The sequence below is a fragment of the Anomaloglossus baeobatrachus genome, chromosome 2 (assembly GCF_048569485.1).
Source record: "Anomaloglossus baeobatrachus isolate aAnoBae1 chromosome 2, aAnoBae1.hap1, whole genome shotgun sequence".
NCBI classification, from domain to species: domain Eukaryota; kingdom Metazoa; phylum Chordata; class Amphibia; order Anura; family Aromobatidae; genus Anomaloglossus; species Anomaloglossus baeobatrachus.
The window spans coordinates 411,328,197-411,346,494 of record NC_134354.1 but is presented as its reverse complement, the minus strand read 5'-3'; the positions used below and the strand labels follow the sequence as shown (position 1 = coordinate 411,346,494).

The 18,298-nt window shown below is 44.1% G+C and overlaps 1 protein-coding gene across 1 annotated transcript in view; it reads right to left on the bottom strand.

Moving 5' to 3' along the window:
- Positions 1-264: 264 nt before the first annotated feature.
- TINAGL1 (tubulointerstitial nephritis antigen like 1) overlaps positions 265-18,298 on the bottom strand; it is a 94,075-nt gene continuing 76,041 nt past the window's right edge. The window contains exons 7-12 of the mRNA XM_075336127.1: positions 17,872-18,022; positions 13,928-14,111; positions 10,738-10,783; positions 7,757-7,880; positions 2,866-2,911; positions 265-1,404 (exon numbers count right to left, since the gene is read on the bottom strand). Coding sequence (XP_075192242.1) covers positions 1,261-1,404; positions 2,866-2,911; positions 7,757-7,880; positions 10,738-10,783; positions 13,928-14,111; positions 17,872-18,022 — 695 coding nt within the window. The 3' untranslated portion in view covers positions 265-1,260. The remainder of the gene's footprint in view (positions 1,405-2,865; positions 2,912-7,756; positions 7,881-10,737; positions 10,784-13,927; positions 14,112-17,871; positions 18,023-18,298) is intronic.

Here is an 18,298-nt window from a genome sequence, read left to right as displayed (position 1 = left end):
ATTTCACAGACCATTGCTCAGGATATGAACACAGAAATGCCTGTGCATGCTGTACCAACAAATCCCGCAGTCCCCGTGGATCACACACTACCAATTATGTCCAAATCAAGTATCGGAGGATCACATGAAAGGTACTAGTACATCTGCACATAACATGCATGATTATATTTATTCTTACTATGCCAACCAATGCCAACCTTAAAAATATGAGACGAAATGTCAATTTGGAGTCTTTTTTTTTTATCAAGAACACTACTTTGCACGTTTGGTGGAAAACATTAATTTTATTCAGACTGGAATGTTGAGAACGTAATCAGTATCATATCATTGCCTGATAACTGATAGCCAATTGTAGGGGGAGCATAGATAGAAACAATCTTTATATATAAACATTTTAATAAATAGATTTCACATTTCAGGTTTGTATACATTACAATTTAGGCTTCTAATAAAAGTGAGCTTTGAATTACAAAAATAGTATTTGGGGGTTAGTGGAATGTGAATGGTAACGTGGCATAGAAAGCATGTGGTATCTTACAGATGTATATATACAGAGCAGATCAGCATATCATTGGGCGTAATGATATATAGCTTTACTCCATGAAGTGTACGATTCACTTTGGTCCTAAGTGGAACTCTATATGGAAGCCTCAATCTTCTCGCAGTTTTTGGCCCCGGCGGGGAATGTCTGTCTATGACAGGTTCACAGGCCTGCGTGCCTCTGGTATATAGCCCCAAACAATACGCCTTTGATCCCTGTAGAGATTATAGGATTATGTGCACTGTTATCCCCTCTAAAGCCACAGGCTGTGAATCTCCCCTGTGTCAGCACCACAGGGTCAGTATAATTACAATGAGGGTCTCTACATGTCCTCATCCAGAGCTGTGGCCATTTATCTAGAGAATAGTGATAAAATTCAAGTGTAGGCAGCAGAAATTATACAGCTGGGAAGGGTCTTCTCAGGTGATACCTCAGGTGTATATTGGGATGTGTTGGGAGGGGGAACATCTGAATGGAAGGTGAAATAGTCAGTGAGGTGTTGCTGTGATTACAGTGGGTAGATGGCCTCATTCACATGTCCGGAAATCAAATCCCTCCCATCAAGCTGATAATACACCCCCTTTTGCGTTGACTACACACCCAGCCACCTAGGGCACCCACTTATTGAGCAGTGGACATATCTGGAGGTAAAGAGTTACATACATCCCATTGTTTGCTTGTTACAATTTTCACAAAATCTTGCAGTTTTGCCGATACCCTTATTTTTTGTGTGAAACATCTTCCATGCTGACTCTTCCCCAAACTCCAACCACAAAAGTTTCAATTTCACACTCATTTTCTCCACGAACGATACGGAAATATCCATCCTCTCCCCAGTCCTTTCCCCAGGAATTAGCCGCCAACTAAGTAGGAAGAAAAAAAGATGTAAGTGAGCATCATAAAATACACAATATAATAGTAAAGAATGGGCACTAGAGACGCCTTCCTCTTTGGGTAGGTTCACACAAGTGTATTTTCAGTCAGATTGCTAAAAAAAACAGACAGTACACAAAGCAAGGTTATTCAACGGGGCAGTGCAGATGAGAGATTTTTTTTCAATGACAAAAGATGTGAAAAGATCATAGCATGCACTAGTTTCTTCCGTGTGTTGAAACTTGCCCACTTAAGTCTATGGGTGCTGAAAAAAATAGGATACCATATGGAGCCACAGTATAGCATCTGCTTTTCTTTACAGATACACTGCTATTCTGGAACATATGAAACTAAATGGTCCTGGAAATTATTAATTCTTGTTATTGTAAAAAACGGATTGCAGACGGATGATAAGAAAAATATCATCTGAGTTTTCTTGATGAAATGGACAACTTTTATATGTTTAACTCTTTGAACAGGTTATTTGCATGTTTTATTACCCATGTAGCATTGCATGGCCTGCAAGTCACACAACACACAGTTAGCAGTCTCTTTAAGGAGACAATTTACCCCTTCAAGGGAACCAGTCACCTCCTAACATGCTATTTAGCTGTAGATTTGCCAGTAATCCACAGTAAATAGTGTTTAAGTCATGCCAGCCTGCTTTACTGGAGCAGGGGCTTCAAGGAGAAAAAGAAATGTTATTTTCCCTGTAGCTGCTCGCTTCAAGTCATAGCTCACCACACAGAGAGTGTGCTGTAATCACTCCTTAGCACTTTTGATTGACAGCTTGTTCTGCAGACACATAAAGAGTACACATATGCTGCAGAGCAGGCTGCCATTTAAAGTGTCAGGCATTGATTACAGTATACTCACTGTATAATGAGAGGTGACAAAAAGCTCCCAGTCTTGGTAAGGAAGCATGGTAAAGTCAGAGGCACCTGAGCCTCTTAATAAATCAGGCATGTCTTAAAAGTGGTGTCCGTCTCGCCACAACGCTTACTCCAGTCAGACACTAAAATAAGAGTTCTGCTGTAAAGTACGTGACAGCTCATCGTGAATTAGAAGAGCCGCTGTTGCCATGACCTATCCTGCCCCATCTTTGTCCATTTTAGCGAAGCTGGCCAAAACTGACATTAAAACAGCAAAAGTGGCAACATTTAGTGCAACCTTGTGTTGTGCAGAAATCTAACTGCTTTTCAAAGTGTTTTACCCCAGATTTTACTTTGATTAATTAGAGCCTAATGTCTATTAGACGCAGCAAATCCAAGATTCACTATTCAGACACTAACTGCGGAGACTGCTACTTTGCTATATTTACTGACGTATATGTATTGCTTTGTACATAATATACAACATATTGATGTGTACATTTATCCAGAACATGAACTTATATCAACTTGCTATCTATTGCGGTTATATCTAAAGAAAATTGATAGAAGTTATATTACCCAGTATTTCTGTACACGTCCATTAGGAGTCAAATTTTCTCCCCACCTGGTAAAGATAGAAGAAAATAAAAAGAGTCAAATATATTTTCTTTGAACCCCATGAGTAATATTCTTTCTAAAGTACATATTGTGCATTGTGTATCTTTCTCGGATAAAAATACATGCTATTCTATTCAGTCTGCAGTCTATTAAAGGGACTGATGACCGGCAAACATGTTTCCAATTGGCGGTATTTTAGGTAGGTGAACATTTACGGCTGGAGATATATGGAGACATTCTGTAGTGTGACTTTGCAATTATCCCAAGCAGCGTCGGACTGGCTATCGGAGGAATCTCCAGTAATACCAGGCCTGGATTCAGGTACCTGCATTGCACTCCGGAGCTCTCACCTGAGCTCCGGAGTGCAGCCGAGACTGTACCGCGAGCGCCGAGTGATTGATTCCCCGGCACTTGCGGTTCAGTTCATGACAGCTGCAGACATCCTGGGGTAATCTCTGGTTCTCTCTCTTGAACTCCGGAGTTCAGCCCGGCCTGTCTGCAGCTGTCATGAACTGAACCGCAAGCACCGGGGAATGAATCATTCGGCGCTCGCAGTACAGTCTAGGCTGCACGCCGGAACTCAGGTCAGAGCTCCGGAGTGCAATGCAGGTACCTGAATACAGGCCTGGTATTACTGGAGATTCCTCCGGTAGCCAGTCCGACGCTGATCCCAAGTGATAACCAGGGCAACTCAATGCTGTAGCAAGTGGAAAGTCAATGTGCAAAAACATGGTTGATCAATAAGCTCCGTTGACCAGGCAGCTCTGGCTTCCCAACACAATATCAATCCTTCATCCTCACCATGATGTTTAGATGGTGGCAGATATTTTTTTTGCATGCAGCATTGTTAATGAATATCTAAGACAAGTCATACTTATTCTAGCTTTATTTATATAGAAATTAATTTTTTCACTCAAACTGTAGAAATGAGATGGTTGTACAGAAAGGAGGTTACCATGCCCCTATAGTAACATGCTTTGCTCGTGATATGATCAAGATCTGGGCCAGAGGTAAGATTAAAGCCCGCCATAGCTGCTGCATTCCTGAGCACTGTGTGGAATTCAGTGAGACACAAATTAGCAAGGTCACTCCAGAAATAATGTGCAGTCTGGTAATTCTGCTGCCGTTCTGCGATCATACAGATACATACAACTCAGACACACATGCATTTTTCACTACAAGTCTCATCCTGCTCACCGGATTGCACCAGCACCTCTGTCTTTATTCCTTGTGTTGCTTACCCCAAATGCCCTTTACTGTCACTACTATCTTTGGCTAGACATCACAAACTTGGCACCAGCCTGGCCCAGCACAGAAAGGGTAGTACAGGATGTGTTGGAGTCTCCTTCAGGTGGAGATAAGAGTTCAGGACAAGGCGCTGCATGTCCCCTCATGAGATCGTTTTAATTTTCCTGCCTCTCCCTTCCTCTAAATTCAGCGACACCAGGGTCACTGATGTAAAAATCCTTTCTATGTACATTGTGGAGTGCTAAATTTGATGACATGCCAAAACATAAAATAATTAAAAAATGTCATTTCTGCAAATTTTGCTTGTGTATGGCTGGAATAACCTGACATTCCAACAGGTTAGTGCTGAAAATGTCATACGTGACTGTAAGCATTCGCCTGCTCACATGATAGGGGTCACGCCGTTGGCGGCGTCTCAGAGGTAGCACAGGAACACAAATCCCTTTAAAAGTCCAGCGGTTTATTAAAAACAACACCATAAACCGCTCCTCAAAACATAACTGCAACACAGACGGATTTCAGGTCCGTTAAACTCATGGTACTCCCGCACAGTTCATATACACTTAATCTGAGTGCAGCTCTCTCTCAGCCACTTCCAGTCCATTAACTCCAAAGAGGTTTCTGTGCCTCTTCCTCTGACAGCCCCATTACCTCTTGCCGGCCGTTTCCCCAGGAACACGGATTTTTGGTCTGTCTTTGTTGTGATCCGTTCACTCAGGTTTGGATACTTCCCAGTATCATGAGAAGACCTTCCTCAGCCTCCACTCACTCATGAATGAAGCCAACCCTCTGCTCCTTCAGGTGGGTTCCTTCCAGAGGATTCAGACCTCTATGAGGATAGCAACCTCTTTACCTGCCAGAGGCTGGTCCTCATGCAGTGGTGTTACACACACTGCTCTACACACACTTTGACTGCCATGTGCCAAAAACCTAATTGAGACAGGTCTTATGCGGGCTTCACACGGTACGATCTATCTTGCGATTGCACAAGCGATCATACCTGCCCCCGTCGTTTGTGCGTCACGGGCAATTAGTTGCCCGTGGTGCACACAGTCGTTAAACCCCGTCACACGTACTTACCTGCTGAGCGACCTCGCTGTGGGCGGCAAACATCCACTTCCTGAAGGGGGAGGGACATTCGGCGTCACAGTGACGTCACACAGTGGCCAGCCAATAGAAGCAAGGAGCGGAGATGATTAGACGTAAACATCCCGCCCACCTCCTTCCTTCAGCATTGCCGGCGGGAGCCGCGGGACGCAGGTAAGTGGTGTTCATCGTTCCCGGGGTGTCACACGGAGCGTTGTGTGCTGCCCCGGGTACGATGAACCACCGGCGCCATTAAAAATAAACAATTTTTTAAAAATAAGCGATGAGTACACGACTCACAATTTGTGAGCGATTCTGCGTCGCTTGGAGGTATCACACGAAACGACGTCGCAAGCTATGCCGGATGTGCGTCACGAAAACCATGACCCCCCGACGATGCATCGCGCGATCACTTGTCTCGTGTGACGCCCACATTAGACACACCCATAGGCAGGGGTATGTGGATGGCCAGCCCCATCCCTCTCTTAGCCATCCGTAATCCTGGTCCATTCAATACTATAGGAAGATGTGGTACTACATGTACCAGAAAGAACTCCCAGGATCACACCACTTCCGTGGTACATACCTGTCATTCACAATATAACCAGTCGCCTTGTCACAGTGACCAAGGCAGCAGTCACTTTACTGGATCTTGGTGAGGCCAGTGACCTGCTGAACACATTCACTGTTCTAGACCACCAGGAATTTTAATATCAACCCTTGCACTTCCCGTACACCACCTCCCTCTATGGAATTCAAATCACTGTACACAATATAGACCTCTGCTGTGCGGAAATGTAATCAGTGGGACTTATGAAAGGGGAGGACGTAGTTTAGGTTGGTTGGATCTTAGTACACATTCGGTGGCCGCAACCTAAGAAACTCTCTTTTGGATAGCAAAGGCGTTGTTAGAAACTAATTTACTGATTTCTGAGGCTCTGACCACTAGGACCCCAAGCAATCTCAAGAATCCAGATTGTCTATGGGTCTGCATAATATAGCTTAGATGATGAATGCATCACAGGCTGAGCAAGTGCAGATACACTTCACCAAGATGGGGCTCTGCAGGGACCAAATCTCAGGATTATTGAGAATCCCAGAGATCAAACCCCTATCATTCAGTAAGGTATCCTCTAACCTATGAGGATAATTTGGGGTTTGTTTTTATGTTTCAGAATACTGTTATTAAATCATATAAAACGTGGAAAACGTTTATTTTGTTAATTCCCAAATGAAAATACATATCCATAACAAAATGGCATACACAGTACTGTTCTGCATCCTGCTACACATTGCTATGTATTCAGTGGGGGCATTTGCATTGTTTCAGACAAGTTTACTTTCCATCATCAAGGCCGTGCAGCCACCATAGACTGTAATACACTATTCTCGGGTTAATTGTTATTATTTTGGATCAAAATGTACTAAGATAAGGCGAGCAAAGCAAATGCTTGCTTACAAACAGGCAATTCTTAGGACTAGATGGATATTCCTCTCCTGGCTATAATGCTAAGATAAACCATCATTTCATGATTGATTGGGGTCCAAACTCTGAGCCTTCCATCAAACCTGATTTTAGTACTGTATCACCTATAGCGATGAGCAAACCCGAACAGTATAATTCGGTGTTCATACTGAACATGGACTTTACAAAAAAAAATCAGTGTTCAAGTTCGGAGTTCGGGTGCTTTCTGTATGCTGACCGTATGCTCGTTGAGCATCAGGATCCTTGGGTATGCTCGTTCCTCAGCCCAGTGTGAGTCGCTTGCAGTGTTTGAACGGCTCACACTAGGGGTGACAATAGCATGATGGGATATAGTGTAGATAAATGAAAAACCGTGCCCACCTCCCCCGGTAGTGTTCTGTTTATGGCTGGCTGCATGTAGGCAGAGACCTGAACTGCCCAATTAGTGACTTCCAATGATGTTCAGATCAAGTCCAGGTCCAGAACAGGACTTTAAAGTCCGGCTGAAGCTGCCGAACCGAACTTCAATGGGTCTGCTCATCTTTAATCACCTTCACTGTTATACCTACACCCAGCCATCTAATGCCCAGGAAAAAAAAAGTCAGAAAAGGAACTAATACTAGGTGAGCACTGCCACCCTTCATTTCTTGGATTGGTGAGGGTCACAGATGTCGGGGGTCCTAGAAATATGCCATTAGTTTATAAGATGGGGATACCTATTTAATATAAAGGGAAAAATGCAAAAAAACTGATCTCAAGGAATTATCCAAGTACAGTACTGTACTTTTGTAAAATCAGGAAAGATCGATTTATTTATTATTGGCTGCGACTCAAACTTTGCTACTCTCATTGCCTTTCAAACAATTAACTAAAAATGGGCATATGTGTCTCAAGATATGAAAGACTCAATGAAAAGGCCAATCCCATAAATATGACATCAGTTCGTAGCACAATGAATTTATTATATTCAATGCAAAAAAATCTCTAAAATGTCATACAAAATACTGTTAGCTTTAACGACAACCAATCAAAATGATTAAACCTCTTACGTACCCAATGATTCTAACTGAATGTGTGCCATGACGACGTGACCACTCCGGTTCTGCAGCCATCACTGCTGTATGTCTATAGATGCCATTCTGATACATAAAGAAGTCTTCATGTACTTCCATTATTGCTAAAAAAAAAAAAAAAAAAAATCAGACAATGAAATATACACCGTGTGCAGAATTATTAGGCAAGTTGTATTTTAGAGGATTTTTTAGTATTATTGATCAACAACTATGTCCTCAACCAACCCAAAAGACTCAAATATCAAAGCTTAATATTTTTGGAAGTTGGAGTGGGCTTTTCTAGATTTGGATATCTTAGGAGGATATCTGATTGTGCCGGGAACTATTAGGGGCCCTTTGCACACTACGACATTGCAGGTGCGATGTCGGTAGGGTCAAATTGAAAGTGACGCACTTCCGGCGTCGCTGTCAACATCGTAGTGTGTAAATCCTTTATGATATGATTAACGAGCGCAAAAGCGTCGTAATCGTATCATTGGTGTAGCGTCAGTCATTTCCATTATTTGGGAAATAACGATGTTACGATGTTGTTCCTCGTTCCTGCGGCAGCACACGTCGCTGTGTGTGAAGCCGCAGGAGTGAGGAACAGCTCCTACCTGCGTCCCGGCCGGCTATGCGGAAGGAAGCAGGTGGGCGGGATGTTTACGTCCCACTCATCTCCGCCCCTCCGCTTTTATTGGCCGCCTGCTGTGACACCGCACGACCACGCTGTGGAGTAGTTGGATGCATGTGATGGAGCACTGTCTTGCATGAAAATCATGTTTTTATTGAAAGATACCGACTTCTTCCTGTACCACTGCTTGAAGACGTTGTCTTCCAGAAACTGGCAGTAGTTCTGGGAGTTGAGCTTCACTAGATCCTCAACCCGAAAAGGTCCCACAAGTTCATCTTTGAAGATACCAGCCCATACCAGTACCCCACCTCCACCTTGCTGGCAACTGAGTCAGAGTGGAGCTCTCTGGCCTTTACTGATCCAGCCCATCTGATCTGGCCCATCAAGAGTCACTCTCATTTCATCAGTCCATAAAACCATTGAAAAATCAGTCTTAAGATATTTCTTGGCCCAGTCTTGACATTTTATCTTATGTTTCTTGTCCAAAGGTGATCGTTTTTCAGCCTTTTACCTTGGCCATGTCCCTGAGTATGGCACACCTTGTGCTTTTTGATACTCCAGTAACGTTGCAGCTCTGAAATATGGCCAAACTGGTGGCAAATGGCATCTTGGCAGCTTCACGCTTGATTTTCCTGAATTCATGGGCAGTTATTTTGCGCCTTTTTTGCCCAACACACTTCTTGCAACCCTGTTGGCTATTTGCCATGAAAAGCTTGATTGTTCGGTGATTACGCTTCAAAAGTTTGTCAATTTCAAGACTGCTGCATCCCTCTGCAAGACATCTCACAATTTTGGACTTTTCAGAGCTCGTCAAATCTCTCTTCTGACCCATTTTGCCAAAGGAAAGGAAAGTTTCCTAATAATTAAGCTCACCTTATATAGGGTATTGATGTCATTACACCACACCCCTCCTCATTACAGAGATGCACATCACCTGATTTACTTAATTGGTAGTTGGCTCTCAAGCCTATACATCTTGGAGTAGGACAACATGTATAAAAATTATCATGCATCAAAATACTCATTTGCCTAATAATTCTGCACACAGTGTAGAAAGTTCCCAGTGTAGCTATCATATATGAATTGTTATATTATTAGCACACACCATGATGAACTTTGCATTCTAAACATGTAAAAAGGGTCGACCACTTTTGCTTATAAAACTAGTAGCCTAAAATAGGCTCATATTAAATTAAACAGGTAACAATTAAATTCATTAAAGGGAACCTGTCAGATGCAATATGCACCCAGAACCATGAGCAGTTCTGTGTGCATATTGCTAATCCCTCCCTAGCAGTCCCAGTCTATAGTAGCATAGATAAACAGATCTTTAGGAAAAGTATTTCTAACAATCCTTTCTGATATGCTAATGAGCACAGAGACTAGTCGCAAGGGCATTAGTTCCCTTGGCTAGTCGGTCCCCTTAGCGTGTAAGCATGCCCCTGTGGGTGTGCTAACATGGTAAAGAATGCGCATCATCGGAGGATGGTCGCGCTTACCTCTCTGCTGCCATCGCTTCCGATGCTTGACTTCGGCTCAGTGCGCATGATCCCGGACATTCAGTCATGCGCACTATGAAGCCGGGTGTACGCGTCCCAGCTTCAAACTCATGTAGTGCGCATGACCGAAACTCCGGGGATCATGCACACTGAGACGAAGTCAAGCGTCGGAAGCGATGGCAGCAGAGAGGCAAGCGCAACCATCCTCTGACGCTGCGCATTCATTAGCATGTTAGCATACCCACAGGGGTGTGCTTAGATGCTAAGGGGGTCAACTAGCCTAGGGAGCTAACGCCCTTGCGACTAGTCACTGGCCTCATTAGCATATCATATGGGATCTTTAGAAATACTTTTTTGAAAGATTCCTTAATCTATGCTACTATAGGCTGGGACTGCTAGGCAGGGATTAGCAATATGCACCCAGAACTGCTTGTGGTTCTGGGTATATATTGCACATGACAGGTTCCCTTTAATGTTTCTGCTCATGCAATATGGTCTTCATGCCCACACATACCAAAGCCACTGCAACTGCTATGATGACCTTGAGTATGTGGGCTAATGAAAACACTTCTGTAAAGTATGAGAATATTAGAGATTGCTGAGAAATTCTCAAGTTCACACCTAAGCTGCTGCAGAACCTCTTTTTTCCATTTTCACTAATTAACATGAACGGTTTCCTTTTCAATAAGAGGGCTGCAAGTAAAAATGGTTCCATAAAATACTAGCCACAAACCATCAATATAGTGGAAGCCATGGTTATACTCATATTTGTCATCATTTACACTCATATACCCGCACATAATAAAATAGAAATAGTGCCTAGTGTTACTGATCTTACACTTTACCTACCTTGAACTGGACCATTGTCAAATATCTCTTTCATTATTTCTTTTTCCTGCCAGAAATAAAAATGGGTAAATGAGTTCATGATTGCACCAATGCATCAATATTGTCACAGTTCACACTATATTTACTGTTCTATATACAGATACTCTATTAACACAGGATTTATCGTGCACTGGTATTTCTTCTTAAATTACTTTTCTATCAACAGTTTACTCTTATTTTGTTAGCATCCTTTCTTTGTGATGTTAGAACACCCAGTCCAATGGTTTAAGTCTCCTCATTCCTAAGGGGTACTTTGCACACGACGACATCGCAGGTGCGAGGTCGGTGGGGTCATGTCAAAAGTGACGCACTTCCTGCGTCGCTCTCGACATCGTAGTGTGTAAATCCTAGATGATACAATTAACGAGCGCAAAAGCGTCGTAATCGTATCATCGGTGTAGCATCGGCGAATTCCATAATTACGCTGACGCGACGGTCCGATGTTGTTCCTCGCTCCTGCGGCAGCACACATCGCTGTGTGTGAAGTCGCTGGAGCGAGGAACATCTCCTACCTGAGTCACCATGGCTCCCGTAGGATATGCGGAAGGAAGGAGGTGGGCGGGATGTTTACATCCTGCTCATCTCCGCCCCTCCGCTCCTAATGGCCGCCTGCCGTGTGACGTCGCAGTGACGCCACACGACCCGCCCCCTTAATAAGGAGGTGGGTCGCCGGCCAAACCGACATCGCACGGCAGGTGAGTGCATGTGAAGCTGCCATAGCGATAATATTCGCTATGGCAGCTATCACAATGATATTGCAGCTGCGACGGGGGCGGGGACTATCGTGCTCGGCATCGCAGCATCGGCTTGCAATGTCGTAGGGTGAAAAGTACCCCTTAGACAAGCATGGATCGTTGAACAATTATTTATTGGTCAGACAAATGGTTGTTTGGAGGTGGGAAAGAAAAACCATCTCAGACTACATTGGCTGCATTGGATTTTTTCCCAAATGATGCAGCCAATGCCTAGCATTGACAAAAAAATTCAAAATGTTCGACCGGTGTCTTGAATGATAGCAAATGTTTGTTAAATTGTAGGTAACACTAGACCGGCACCACTTTAATTTTTACAATTCCCATTTGGTACATGGCACAACTCTCTTTATATAAAGTGAAAAGAGGGTACTGTACCACCAAGAGCCTATAGGAGGACTAAAAACCTATTTATATAAAAAAACAACTGTGTTTTATTGGACACAAAGTGTATATAAGATTAAAAAAAATGAACATGCGTAACTAGATCTACCTAAATCCACTGTAATGTAAAGCAATAGAAGATGGGTCAATTTATATGTATAAATAATAGCCCCAATAGCAATAGCACTTTGAAACCTCAACAAGAAAAGGGGGATCAGGGGGGTTAGGTTAATATTTGGTAATTGGTTAAAACAATATTCATTTTATTGTAACAGCTGATAATTGTTCGTTGTGGTAGAAATTGGCTATTTCGGCTGACTTTTATATAATGTGTATAGGCACCATTAGCCTCTGGAAAGTACTCAATTCTTAACCAAAAATGATAGCAGTGATCAGCTAGTTATCAGGGTAGCCAGTCTTATTTATTACACACAAGGTGATTTTTACTAATCTGCATGATACGGATTACAACACTGTATAGAATTATAGAGAATGGTGAGAAACTATAAATGGTTTCTACACAGAAGAAAGCAGAACATCCCAGCTTGCCTCAAGTTCATCTTGACTTTTCTCCTCTTCCATACAGGTAAAATATATCTTTGTACCGTGTTAGCCAGTAGAGATAAAAAATTGTTTAAAAGAACCGAAGTCCTCAGTGGTTGATACCTTTTAATGGCTAACTGAAAAGATGGTAATAATAGCAAGCTTTCGAGACTACTCAGGTCTCTTCACCATGCCTGATGAAGAGACCTGAGTAGTCTCGAAAGTTTGCTATTATTACCATCTTTTCAGTTAGCCATTAAAAGGTATCAACCACTGAGGACTTCGGTTCTTTTAAACAATTTTTTTTCTCCTCTTCCATCACACTCTTAGGCTATGTGCGGACGTTGCGTCGGAGTACCTGCAGTTTATTCTGCACGTTTTCCTTCCCTTGGTTTTTGACCAAATGGCTTTTGACAATTTTTTAGCGCTAAAAACGCATGCGTTTTTACCGCGTTTTTAGCGCTTTTTACCTGCGTTTTCACCTGCGTTTCTGCAGATGCGTTTTTGAGATCAAGACACTGAGAAATAAAGTTGAATTAGTCAAAAAGAATGAAAAAAGAGAAAAAAAGTATAAAATTAACTTTTAATAAAATTATATGGGAAATTATCATTTTTAATGTAATAATAGTGATTATGCACATTTTAACAGAAAAATAGCTAAAGTTTATTAATTTTTTACATTTAAATTTTCGGTTATTGTGTGTGTGTAAAGGAACATTAGAACCCATTAATTTTTGCCCAGAAAAGCATGCGTTTTTGGAGCCAAAAACGCAGTTGAAAAGCAGGTAAAAAGCATGAAAAACGCAGGAATTGTGATTTTGGTTGCTTTTTGCCATTTCTCATTGACTCCAATGTTAAGGAAACGCTGCAGAAATGGCAAAAACAACTGACATGCTGCTTCTTTTTCAGCATGGTTTTTGACCACAAATATGCAAATTAAACGCTGCAGAAAAAAAAGCAAAGTGCAGACAGGATTTCTGCTTTTCCCATAGACTTTGCTGGAAATCAAAAACGCATGCGTTTTTGCCCAAAAACGCTGCTGCCAAAAACGCTGCAGAAACGCGGTAAAAAACGCAACGTGCGAACATAGCCTTAGCCACATTAACTTGTTGATGAACAACCCACCACTAGAGATGAGTGAACCTTTGGAGGTTTGGATGACACATTCGAACTTTAAAAAAGTTCGGTTTTAGACCCCCACTTGAACTGAACATCAATGAAAGTCAGTAATTGGGCAGTTCGTGGCTCCACCCACATGCTACTGCATGTGGTTCACACAGGGCTAAGCATCACTCATACCCAAGCACAGCGCTGCTCGCTTGAGTGGTCTGAACTTGTAACTCACTCGAACTTCAAACCCAAACTTTGGATTTTTGGAAGTCGGTTTCCAAACCCCAACTCCAAACATCAAACCTCAGGTTCGCTTATCTCTACAAGCCACCAATTCTGAAAATCAATGGAAGTCAACTTACACTGGATGCCAAGCGATAAGCAGGTGTAGACTGGTAGATCTCATTGGAAGACTCGTATGGGTTTGGACATCTGTCAGTGGCCTGTCTTTTCCCTCGCCCCATGGAACGACTATGCATCATGCAAGGGGCAGGAGGTCCATTTGTATTTGGAGCCACAAATGGATAACAGTCCTCTGTTACAACCCTGGAAGGGAGAGTTTAACTACATAACTAGAATATTCAAACCATAGAAACATAGAAAATGTATTATTTAAAATGGTCATTCTACATGAAATATCTTTTTAAGCTTATAAACCCCACAAGAGATAAAAATCCTATGTACATACACTATATACCTATGTAGTAAAAGCAGGGAGAGGGAATTTAGAGAGTCCCAATGGTGACAGTGTGTGATAACATGTCTGTAAAACGCTGCAGAATATGTTGGAACTATATAAGTATCATGCGTGAAAGTGCACTACAATGAAAGAAAAGAAAAAAAAACAACAACTTCTGCATACAAAATATAAAATCAACTTATTTATAAAGAAGAACCGTCTCAAAATCCACCTTCTCAATGAATCCTACAGTGCCTTTCCTTGGCGATAATTCGGCCTGTGCAATCAAATACATAAATTCTCATGATATATTTGCATGACTGTACGTACACACATTGCGACCCAGTGGAGAACCTCTACATTGTCAGGGGTACTTTGCACGCTGCGACATCGCTAGCCGATTGTAGCGATGCTGAGCGCGATAGTACCCGCCCCCGTCGCACATGCGATATCTTGTGATAGCTGCCGTAGCGAACACTATCGCTACGGCAGCTTCACACGCACTTACCTGCCCTGCGACGTCGCTCTGGCCGGCGACCTGCCTCCTTCCTAAGGGGGCAGGTCGTGCGGCGTCACAGCGACGTCACACAGCAGGCGGCCAATAGAAGCGGAGGGGCGGAGATGAGCGGGACGTAACATCCCGCCCACCTCCTTCCTTCCTCATTGCAGGCGGGATGCAGGTAAGGAGATGTTCCTCGCTCCTGCGGCTTCATACACAGCGATGTGTGCTGCCGCAGGAACGAGGAACGACATCATACCTGTCGCTGCAGCGAAATTATGGAAATGACCGACACTACACAGATCACCGATTTTCGACGCTTTTGCGATCGTTTATCGGTGCTTCTAGGCTTTACACGTTGCGACGTCGTTACCGGCGCAGGATGTGCGTCACTTTCGATTTGACCCCGACGATATCGCAGTAGCGATGTCGCAACGTGAAAAGTACCCCTTAGTACAGGGGTGGGCAATTCATTTGCCCATGGGGCCACATGAGAAATTAGGATGGTTTTAGAGGGCCGGGCTAATATAATTATCTTAGTTCTACCCAGTACTGTATGTTGTATATATACTATCCCTTCATAAACAAACAGTAACTTAAACAATACAAAGATGCAATGAAAATATGGAGGTCAGTGAGGGACAAACACATTACTGGGGCCTGTGGAACATACATACTGGCCCTGGTGGCCTATGGAACATACATACTGGCCCTGGTGGCCAGTGGAGCATACATACTGGCCCTGGTGGCCAGTGGAGCACACATACTGACAGTGGTGGACAGTGGTGGCCAGTGGAGCACACATACTGACAGTGGTGGCCAGTGGAGCACACATACTGACAGTGGTGGCCAGTGGAGCACACATACTGACAGTGGTGGCCAGTGGAGCACACATACTGACAGTGGTGGCCAGTGGAGCACACATACTGACAGTGGTGGCCAGTGGAGCACACATACTGACAGTGGTGGCCAGTGGAGCACACATACTGACAGTGGTGGCCAGTGGAGCACACATACTGACAGTGGTGGCCAGTGGAGCACACATACTGACAGTGGTGGCCAGTGGAGCACACATACTGACAGTGGTGGCCAGTGGAGCACATATACTGACAGTGGTGGCCAGTGGAGCACACATACTGACAGTGGTGGCCAGTGGAGCACACATACTGACAGTGGTGGCCAGTGGAGCACACATACTGACAGTGGTGGCCAGTGGAGCACACATACTGACAGTGGTGGCCAGTGGAGCACGTATACTGACAGTGGTGGCCAGTGGAGCACATATACTGACAGTGGTGGCCAGTGGAGCACACATACTGACAGTGGTGGCCAGTGGAGCACACATACTGACAGTGGTGGCCAGTGGAGTACACATACTGACAGTGGTGGCCAGTGGAGCACACATACTGACAGTGGTGGCCAGTGGAGCACACATACTGACAGTGGTGGCCAGTGGAGCACGCATACTGACTGTGGTGGACAGTGGGGCATACATTCTGGCCCTGGTGGCCTGTGGAGCATACATACCGAGTGGTGACCTGTGGAGCATACATACCGACAGTGGTGGCCAGTGGGGCATACATACTGACAGTGGTGGCCAGTGGGGCATACATACTGACAGTGGTGGCTAGTAGGTATGCATACTGGCCCTGGGGGTGCTGAGGGCACAGGCAGGCAGCACTGCAGCAGCAGAGCCTGAGGGCTGCTCTGGCTGCTTTCTCCGAGTCCCCTGTGTCTGCTTCTTCTATTGCAGGCACAGGGAGGACCTGAGAAGACACAAGTGCTGCTTCCCTGCTCTCTCCTCCTGCACTCACACTGCACTCTCCCTGTTGCTGCTGGTGCACTTAGCTCAGTTGCAGAACTGACGTTTTTGAAGCAGCCGCTGTGGAGATGAGCCGGTCACATGTAAGGATACTGGGTAGAAGGGGCAGGCAAAGGGGGCGTGGCCAGCATCGAGAGAGCAGGAGGAGGGGGCAAGGAAGGTATCCGAGGAGTGTGTGTGTCCAGCATTGAGAGGGGGCGTGGACGACAGCAAAATGGGCGTGGCTAGCAGCATAGATGCCATAGAAGGCATCCAGAGAGAGGAGCATGACTGCCAGCAAGAGGGGGCGTGACCGGTAGAGTGGGGGGCGTGGAGCTGCTTATCACTGCACTACAGGATACATAGCTCCCAGTGAGAGCGGGGCTGAGGCATAGATCAGGCCACGCCTCCAACTCTCAGCAAGACGGGCGGGCCTGTCACAGACAGTAGGCGGGCCGGATCCGGCCCGCGGGCCGTCCCGGATCCGGCCCGCGGGCCGTCCCTTGCCCAGGTCTGCCTTAGTGTCAGCCGTGATAGACCAGTCTCTAATATGATTTTCTTTGAAAACACTAGAACAGAGTCTATGGAAGCCTTTTTATTAATTTAGTAGCCATGGATTACTGTATATATCTCGATGCTCCAAGGTATAATTGAGCTATTTAAAAACTTTTCTGATAACTCTCTCATTGGAGTAGCTCACCCTTCATACTATCTCTTATTAAGTCATATTACCTATTATTTGGGTCTTTTTTACCTCTTAACCTTTCCTCTCCCTCTTCCTATCCTATCTAATACTACTGCCTAGATTACTCTAAGATTATATCCTACTACTGTAAAGGCCCCGTCACACTAAGCAACATCGCTAGCAACATCGCTGCTAACGAACAACTTTTGTGACGTTGCTAGCGATGTTGCTGTGTGTGACATCCAGCAACAACCTGGCCCCTGCTGTGAGGTCGTTGGTTGTTGCTGAATGTCCTGGGCCATTTTTTAGTTGTTGCTGTCCCGCTGTGAAGCTCCAGCTGGTGGGATCGCTGGAGCGTCGCAGTGTGACATCTCACCAGCAACCTCCTAGCAACTTACCAGCGATCCCTATCGTTGTTGGGATCGCTGGTAAGTTGCTTAGTGTGACGGTACCTTTAATCATTTATTTGCATGGGGAAATGAACATGCTCTATTGTTATGATTTTTTTACTTATCTGTCTAATAAAATATTTTGAAGCTAAAAAGAACAAACCTATTTTTTATAGGCAGAGTACAATAATGTGCATTAGAAGGACATAAATATGCATAACCACATATAAATAATTGAGCTTGGTTCACACACCCTCGCCGTCTTAGATACCACCAGGCCCCGTCTAGGCGTCCTCCTCGGCATCCTTGCTGATTTTTTGTGTCACATGACAGTAGATTCTGTGGGGACAGAGCAGGAGTCATGTGCCCCATAGACTGGATGGAGAGCCTATCAGAAGCAACACCTGTGAAGAGAGATATCAATGCAATTCTAAAAAAAAATCTGAATAATATGCAATGATGTGATCTGATATCTAGATTTTACTAGCAGTGTAGAAATCACATCACTTTGGATTGTCTAATGTTTGATCATAAAGCAGGACACTGTCTAGTATAGTTATGCAATGTTTACATTGTCAGACTGAATCAGTGCCAGGGGTGGCAGTACAATCCAATGCCAAGGGCACAATCTGAGAAATTTATGGCATATTAAAATTGCATCCCATTAAAGGGAACGTGTC